Source organism: Phalaenopsis equestris, unplaced genomic scaffold (genome assembly GCF_001263595.1).
Source record: "Phalaenopsis equestris unplaced genomic scaffold, ASM126359v1 Scaffold000741, whole genome shotgun sequence".
In the NCBI taxonomy this organism is placed as follows: domain Eukaryota; kingdom Viridiplantae; phylum Streptophyta; class Magnoliopsida; order Asparagales; family Orchidaceae; genus Phalaenopsis; species Phalaenopsis equestris.
In genome coordinates this window covers 163034-172454 of record NW_018165181.1, presented here as the reverse complement: position 1 = coordinate 172454, position 9421 = coordinate 163034, and the positions used below count along the sequence as shown (strand labels likewise).

General features: G+C 33.9%; 1 protein-coding gene across 1 annotated transcript; it reads right to left on the bottom strand.

The window, feature by feature from the left end:
* Window positions 1-4683: 4683 nt before the first annotated feature.
* Window positions 4684-9214, bottom strand: LOC110030608 (transcription factor HY5-like). Its single transcript, XM_020733394.1, has 4 exons — window positions 8990-9214; window positions 8681-8843; window positions 5024-5180; window positions 4684-4939 (listed from the first exon to the last, which is right to left on the bottom strand). Exons 1-4 carry the CDS (start codon window positions 9042-9044, stop codon window positions 4871-4873), a joined length of 444 nt encoding a protein of 147 aa, XP_020589053.1. The 5' UTR covers window positions 9045-9214; the 3' UTR covers window positions 4684-4870.
* Window positions 9215-9421: the final 207 nt, after the last annotated feature.

The following is a 9421-nucleotide window of genomic DNA, read 5'->3' as shown; positions in this document are numbered from 1 at the left end:
GATATCGTGGCGTGATTTCATTGGGTACGCACGTTCCTCTACGTGCGTAGTACTGATGTAATATTTTTTCCTGAATGTGAGAGCTGATGTGTGAAATTTGAATGTCACTGGAAGAGACGTGCTCTCAAATAAAGTACTAGTTAATTTTCATATGCTTGGTGTGGAAGTGGAATGTTGGATTAAGTGTGATGGCAATGTAAAATTGTTGAAGTACGTGGCGAAGCCATGATGTCAGTTGTGGCAACAACTAAGGCTCGGTATTCAACTTCAGTGAAGAAGCGTGCTATAGTTTTTTGATGTTGAACTCTCCAAGCTATGAGGTTACGACCAAGAAAAGTATAGAAGCCTGCAATGGAGCTTTGATTAGTGTAGTCGCCAGCCCAATCGGAGTTAGAATAGCATGTCTTGATGAGTGGAAGACCAAAATGCAATGTTTTCTGCAAGTAGGGAAGGAGGCATTTGAGGATCAGGAAGTAATAGACCAAGGAGTTGTTAATTTGTTAGCATATGTAGTTGACCGTAAATGTGATGTCAGACCTAGTAATGGTTAAGTGTTGAAGTGAGACGCAAAGTTGGTGATAGGGTCGAATTGGGATGCTCATGAAGAGATTTAGAATCAGGTAATGGTCTGTGAGGCAAGGGCGTGTTAACTGGTTTGCAAGATAACATATCTAGTTGTTGTAGGAGGGAGGTAATGTAGGGAGTTTGAGTAACAAGATAACCATGAGGAGTGGTTTGGATGTTGATCCCAAGAAATGTATTAACCAATCCCAAAATTTAGAGGTTGGATGTAGTTTGAAGATCAAGGATGAGGTTGTCTATGGTGGTTTGGTCATTACATGTTATGAGTATGTCATCGACATAGACAAGAAAGTAAAGAGTAACCAAAGAGTGCTGGTAGATGAGAAAGGAGGGGTCGGCTATGTTGTTTCGAAAATGTCTTACTTAGAGGTGATTGATGAGAATGTGATACCACTATTGAGGCAATTTTTTGAGGCCATAGAGAGCCTTTTTCAGCAAGCATATTTGATGAGGGTGTTGTTGATCACAAAATCATTGAGGTTTGGACACATAGATATTTCCTCTAATGACCCATGAAGAAAAGTTTTAGTGACATCAAGTTGTTAAATTTTTCACTGGTTTTGGAGAGCTATGGTGAGGAGAATGCAAAGCGTGGGTAACTTTGCAACGGGGTTGAATGTAGCAAAGTACTCTAAGCCCTCTTGCTATTTAAAAACTTGAGCAACTATACGAGCTTTGTACTTGGCTACAGTTCCATTTGAATTGTATTTGGTTTGGAAGGTCCATTTGCGACCTATGATGTTTTGGTGAGGTGGGGGATCAACCAAGATCCAAGTGACTTGCTCATGTAGAGCTTAAAATTCTAAGGTCATAGCTTGCCTCCATTGGCTACGTTTGACTGCTTGAGTATAGAAGGTAGGGTCAACACTGTTGTAGACAGATATGGTGAGGTTGAGGATTTGTTTGGCTTTGAGTAGTCTGATTTTGGATCTGACTGTCAATGGGTGTATGGTAGCAGTAGGGAGGACTGCTATGGTGGGACGTGCTGGAATGGGTTTGGTTTGGAGGTTTTTAGAGGATGTTAGGAGGGATGGGGACGGGGTTAGTGGGTAGGTTTGCATCTGATGTGGACGATGTTGTGGTTTTAGGAAGTGTGGAAGTTGGAGTAAGGAGTGTAGAAGGAATGATGGAAGTAGGAGTATTTGATGGTGGAAAGTGAGAGTTGATGGTTTGAAATGGAAAGCTTTGGTCCTTGAAGTTAACATGGTGAGTGATAATTGTAAGATGGGTTTGCGAGTTGTAGCAATAGTAGCTTTTTTTAGATGGAGAGTACCCAATGAAGCTACATGGTGGATCCATAGGAGAGACTTTGTGTGAGGCTTGTGGTTTTTGCCAGGGAAAACATTGGCAACTGAATATCGAGGTGATAGTAGGTCGGTGGGGAGTTATGGAGTAGTTCATGAGGGGACTTTAAAGAAGCGGTTGTGAAGGGCTTTCTATTGATGAGATTAGTTGCTGTCATGAGAGTAGCTCTCTAGAACTTGGGGGTTGGATGAGCTGTTAAAAGAAGGGTTGGTGCAGTTTCAATAAGGCGCCGTGCTTATGCTCAACGAGCCCATTTTGTTGGGGTTTGTAGGGCAACCAAACTGATGGAGAATGCCATGAAGTTGTATATAAGTGTGCAGGGAGTGAGATATGAATTCTCCACCTCCACCATTGTGTAAGATTTTAATGTTTTTACTAAATTGATTTTGAATCATTTTATGAAATGAGTTGAGTTTATTTGTAGTTTCGGATCTGACAACCATAGGAAACACCCAGATGAGAATAATAATAAACCAAAAGAAGATAATATTTATAACATTGAAGAGACGTAGTGGGGTCAAGTCCACAAACATCAGCATGAACTAGTTCGGCTAAACATTTTGTTTGAAAGTATAAAAGGGAAAAGACTATCTATGACTTTTAGAAGAGTTACATATTGCAAAAAAAGAAAGAAGTAGGAATGGTAATGGTAGATGTTCTGGAGATAGTTTTGGGACTAGTGGCTAAATGGGGATGGCCAAGCCATCAGTGCCATATTGCGGTGGAGGATGACGAGGTGTTGGGCGGTAAAAGAGGTGGAGATGGGGTAGAGACCATCCTTGCTTGGTCCTTTAGGCCGTCCGATCCTTGATGACAAGACCAAATTTGTTAAAGATAATATCACAATTATTATCCAAGGTGAGTTGATAAACGGAGAGAAGGTTGTGAGTTAGGTGCGGGGAATGTAGAAGTTGAGGGAGTTGAAGCTTACGTTGAGTTGTGGCTAAGATACCTTTGCCCGAATGGGTAATAGGAAGGGTCGAACCATCACCGATAGGAACGGAATTGGAACCATAATACGGTGTGGCAAGTTGAAGATGTTCAAGGTTGGATGTGAGGTGAGAAGTTATGCCGGAGCCGAGTAGTCATTCAATTGTTGCAGTATTGATGGATGTCAGCAGATAGACATTTGTAAGAAGAGATACGAGATTAGAGAGAATAGGATGGGAACCTTTGCTCTGATACATGAGAAGTTCTTCACTGTGATCTCGTTGAAAAAGAACTGCAAAGTGAAGCTTCGGTACAGGCAACAGAAGAAGGGAATATGAAGCAGAAAACAGATTCCCAATTTCATACATACATATATATATATATATATATATATATATATAATTGAATTATATATATATATATATATATATATATTAAAAGGTTGGTACTCTATAGTCTGGCCGAGGGATGGACCCTCTTTCCAGACATGTGTTCAATTCGATCCTACGCAGAGATCGAACCCTCGACCCGTGGGACATAAACCAAAGACCGCAACCAATGAGTCAGGCGAAGACACAAAAGATATATGTATATATATGGTGAGATTTATATACCACGCAATTCTAATTATGTAAATAAAATTTTAAAGTTAATGAATTTAATTTACCACCCAAATTAACTTCTAAGAAGTGAAACACGCATTTTAATGCAATTGATAAGGTGGGGACGTATGCAAAAAATAGAGTTTACGTGTTTGATATGTAAATACGTAGGAATTAAATGGTATGAATGTAATTATTCATTTTTATTTATGTTTCATTATAGGAGATTTGCATAATAATCATAAACTTGCTACCTAAATATCTATGTGTTTATATATATCTATTTTATACATGTAAATGCACTCAATTCTTATGTATTTATGTATACCTAACATCTAAATTACAATTTACATACATATTATTTTATCTATGTATTAAAAGGTGTCGGGTGTACTTCATTTTTCAAAGGTTAAAATGATTATATTTTTTATGTGATATGAAAGATTTAGTCAGTACAAATGTGTTAAAAGTAAAGTTTAGATGTTAGGTATGTAAATACATAGAAATGTTGGTGGTATGGAGGTCAATGCCTCTTAATTAATATACACGTACATGGTTGTTTATATTTCATTGCCTTAACATTTTTTATATGATATGAAGGACATCGGCCGTATAAATGTGTTAAATGTAATGTTTAGATGTTAGATATGTAAATACATAGAAAAGTTGGTGGTATGTAGGTTAATGCCCATTAATTAATATACACGGTTAATTATATTTCATTGTGTTATATATATATATATTTTCTTAGAATCTCATTGCACATTTTAATTTGCATACATTCCACATAATTTTTGACGCGTCATCAACAAATTTTTATCAAACACGAACTTTGATACATTTTTTATGAAATATTTTCAAATTTAAATGTAAGATCAATTTATGACCGTTCAATAAGACAAACTCAATGATATCAAATGAGTTCAATCTGGATCCAATCAAGCCATTGAAACATATTTGGAGACTTTGGATCGTCAATGAATAGTCAAATTGAGCGTCTAGAGGAGAGACATCAATTCTGAGGTCATTAAGACACTCAAATTATTAAAAAAATAATCTTTTTTTTTCTAAGTAACTCAATAACCATTTTATTGTACATAAATACCTCATAATTCTTATGTATTTACATACCAGATGCCAAAACTTTTATATTTACATTTATAACACTAAAAATTTAATCAGACGACCTAAAAACACCATAATTATTATCGTTTTAAAAATGAAATAAACCCTCATGCTTATGACACAAAAATATAATGTGCAAACATCAAACCTTAGGGATTAGATATGTAAATACATAGGAAGTGTATGATATGTACGTAAAATTTCTCTTCTAACTTCACATAAACAGAAGTGGAAGTAGTAAACATCATCCCGCAAATATAATAATTATTTCCAGACTTTGTCCTGGCAAAAGTCAGATCATAAATGTCAATAAACGGTACTGAAATTTAAATTTTGTCAGCCTTCGCTTTATCTTCCTCACTGTCATCAATCTTTGACATGGAGTTCATCAGAACCTGTCATGAATACTTAGATAAATGAGCAAAAGTACAGTTGAAGAAATGTGTGTACATATAAATATGAAATTAACATATATATACCTTTCGAAGCATGGTGTTCTCATTGACCAAAGCCGAAATTTTTCCTTCGAGTCTCATGTTTTGATCATGCAGCTCTTTGGCCGTGGATTCTAAATCGTTCACATAAACTTTCTTTCTCTCTCTTGCTTGCTGGGCTGATACTCTATTCCTAAGCATCCTGTGTCATTTAAGAGAAAATATTAGGTCCGATTTAGCGGACGACGGAGTTGATCGCACCATGCTATGCTTTTGGCAGCATGGATCGCACCATAAGGTTGTTTGAGCGGTGCTGTGCATTCAATGTCGTTGTTCGTACGTCCGTTATCCAGATGTAATATTTTATCGTAATTTAGATTTTAATTCAGGCTTGTGATTGTTTTGATGCAATATCATTTTGATGCAATGATGCGCATTTGCAAGCATACCACACAATTCTTATAATTTACATGGCTAACAACTATAGTTTGATATTTACATGCATGGCTATATATATATATGAATACATAAGAATTGCATGGTGTGCACGTAAATGTCCTTACTAATAATAATAATAATAATAATAGAGATCATGGCCCTCTAACCAAATATATATATATATATACCACACGTACAATTCTTAAGCATTTTATATATCTAATGTTTAAAATTTCATAAATATATTTATAATACTTTGTCGACATAAATATTTGCATGAGAAGATGTATTTCACTTGTAAAAAAGTAAGCAATAGTGATATTTTTGAAGTGATGCTAAGGATTTGGATGCTATATATGTAAAAATAAAAGTTTTGGTGTTAGATATATGTAAATACATAATAATTGTGTGGTATGAATGTAATTAGTTGTGAAATCGCGAAAATTGATGCAAGTTTACTAAATAGTCTCATATGCAGAATATGTAAATTTGCTTTTAAATTCTGATACAGATAAGCAAATCATAGAAGATTTAAGAGTTCAAAAAAGATGACCCCCATGACTCCTGCCATATAACATTTTGTACGATTTAGAGTTAAAAAAAAATGACCCCAATGACGTAACTTTGTACTGTATGACACTTAGTTCTCATCTTCAGACTGATGTAATGCTTTGATATCAATTGTAACAACTCGAACTCTCACCAATCAAGATATCGTTCGCTTTGACCTAAAGACCTCTCGCTCCAAGAGTGCTCCCATAAGAGCTCCCATAACTTTGGAGTTTATGATGAGATTCCAACCATGACACTAAAAGACAACTCGATATTTAAGGGTTTCACATTTTTATTTTCCGATTGAATTTTATCTTCATTAAAGAAAACAAAAAAATGGGATAGCATTAGGATCTAGAATTTAAATTCATTTGGTAAAATTAAATTGAGCACAAGAAATATTTATTTTAGAATAAATTGAAATGTTTAACTTTCGAGGGATGGTGATAAGATAAGAAAGAGATATAAAAGTTCTAATTTAGGATTACAATCTTGATTTCTAAAAATTTTAGAATTCATATTAAATTTTGATTTGTTCTAAATCAATCTAATTAAACTAAATTATATTTTTTGTTTGGTTTGGATTGATTTTAGTGAGAAATTGGTTGGTTTATTTTTCTAGATTTTGGATTTTGATTTCGCTTGATCTGAATAATTTAAGGACCGATTCATCTAAATTTAACAATTGCACACCCCTTACAATGGAGAAATTTTAGGTACATAGATTTAGTCATGAATTATATATATTGTTTTCATTATAAAGAGGGATGTATTCATTAGGTGATATATCTTACTAATTATTATAATATTTGCATTAGTAAAGTGAGAGATTAACATTTTAATATTACACAAAAAGTTCACACACCTTCAAATAAAATAAAAAACTTACATGAGATTCCTTAATTTTTATATTAAAAATTCAAAAAAGGAGGGAAAAAAAGGGTCTAATCTAGTTGCAATAATCCACTATATAAGTATAATGATGTTTGCCTTTTTTCTCATTGGGAGAAGATATAATTATAACATTGAGAATATTAACTTGATTTTTTGTGTCAGTAGTAGGAACTGCAGAAAAAAACTAGTGTTGAGTGAAGGCGTTGATCAGGAGTTGGCGATAAGATAATACATGTTAGACGATGGTGATCAAATGATGATGATCAATGATAGTAATCAATGATAATAATTCAACTACATATTTGAGAAATGAATATAAAGAGATGATGGACAGTCAACAGTGGTTGAATGATGGTACTTTTAGTGAAGATCATTGAATAATGTTAGTCGGTAAATATAGTTAGACAATGATGAGCACATTAAAGTGATTCATCAACAAAAATTGGGCTATGATGGCTAAACTATTCTAGTTGTAGGCGGCCATTCGATTTGGCTTTGAAGTTCTTCAAATATCTAAGTACTCTCCCAATTTAGAACCATTACATATGGAGAAAGGAAATTTAAATATAATTTCTTAAAGCAATATTTTGATAAATCTAAGTCAAAATCATAAAATATCAATGAATAGCTCATGTTAATTTATTTGTTCATTGATTTTTTTAGAGTTTATCTTAAAATGAAGTGATTTTGCACTCTTGAATTACACTCATTGAAACACTATAAAAACATAAAAAAAAAAGAATAAAGATCATTTGATCTTCAATTAATATGACAAAATTTTGATTCTTTATTTAAATTCTTGATTTGGGCTCAATTAAGTCGAACTGTATCACATTCAGCGTTGTTAGGTTTGCCTCATCGAGATTTTTAGTTTAGCCATAAATTTCTTGAAATTAAAATTTGCATGACTGAAATTAAACAATAATTTTTTTAGCATCATGATTCGTGCATGATTAATTAAAAAAGGTTTTGGTGACATAGCAAAAATCATAACTACAAAATAAATATCATTATGAAACATATATTTATAGTGTTATGACATACTCATCAATTACATATAATAATATAAATAAAGGCATTCACTACCATAATCATCACAGAAAAATAACCAGAATGTCTAAAAATTTAATTGTATTTGTAATAAATTGATAGCATAAAAATAATCCCATCATAATATAAAGCAAATTTAAAACGGTCAGAAATAAATTTTTATATAAATTCTTAAAAATATTTATGTATTTATATATCAAATTCCTACATTTTTATATTTATATTTACAAAACTTAAGTGTGATAAACTTATACATGAAAAGTTGTATTCCACCATTAAAAAGAAAATAATAATGAGTATTATGTAAATGTACATGAAACTTTAGGTTTTAGAAATATAAATACATAAAAATTTGTGTGGTGTGCATGTAAATGCATGTGCATGCTCCTATTATCAACAGAATTATTAAATAAATATATTTAAATTATTGAATAATTTAGCTAAACTATCAGATATTTTGAATGTTTAACAATTGAGTTACATTATCTTATAATTTCGTTTTATTTGTATAATAATTAAAATATATTGATAAATAATTTAATTATATTTAAAAAATAATACGCACAAAAATGGCCCCATTCTGATGAATTTGTTTTTAAAAAATACTCCTAAAATATATATAATTATTTATAAGATCTCAGCTTGATTATTTGGCTAAAAATAAAAATAAAAATTATTAAAAGTAAATTTAAAAACGTAAGAAAATTCTATGCAACAAAATTACCAAAAAACCTCCCACATTGAAAGTTAAAGAGAAGGGAGACAAACCTCCTGAGCCTCCTATACTCCTTTTCTGCCGGAGTTCGTCCCTTCCTAGTCCTCGACGACCCTTCGTCGGAATCCTTTCTTTCCTCGACGGACGCCGCCGGAGATCCATTACCGTCGGACGACTCCACGTCGGGAACGGTGAACAGATCCTCTTCGCTTTCCTCTGCGAAACGAAAAATTACCAATCGGTAAGCGACAGTTTATTTGGTAAATTGTCGTTTTGCTACGACCTATAGACAATCACTAATCATTCTGAAAAGTAATAATCAATGTGAGAGAAAGAAAGAGAGAATAGGTGGAGAAGCATGCCTGGTTTTGGCTCCGGCGGTGGCGGAGGGAGGAGGTCGGCCGGAAGTGCAGACATGGTTGTTGCTATGGGTGATAGGAAGAGTACTGAAAGAGATATGGTGGTAGTGGAATGGAGGAGAGGAAGGAAACGTGGCTAGTTTATGATTTTGTGGCTTTGCTCTGCTATCTCTCTGTAAGAAAAACAGAGAGAGAGAGAGAGAGAGAGAGAGAGAGAGAGAGAGAGAGAGAGAGAGAGAGAGAGAGAGAGAGAGAGAGAGAGAGAGAGAGAGAGAGAGAGAGAGAGAGAGAGAGAGAGAGAGAGAGAGGAAGAGGAGGGAAGTAATGGTGGGATAGAGAGAGAGAGAGAGAGAGGGAGGAACACTTGGCGCGAGTTGGGACAGCGTTACAGACTGCTGTCGCCGTTTAAATTTGTGGTTAACGGCTACTAAATGA

Coding starts and splice junctions, on each gene's coding strand:
- LOC110030608 (XM_020733394.1), bottom strand. CDS start 9,044: ATGTCTGCACTTCCGGCCGACCTCCTCCCTCCGCCACCGCCGGAGCCA. Junction 5,181..8,680: donor GAGTATAGGAGGCTCAGGAG/GTTTGTCTCCCT, acceptor TAAATGACACAG/GATGCTTAGGAATAGAGTAT. Junction 4,940..5,023: donor AGAACACCATGCTTCGAAAG/GTATATATATGT, acceptor TATTCATGACAG/GTTCTGATGAACTCCATGTC.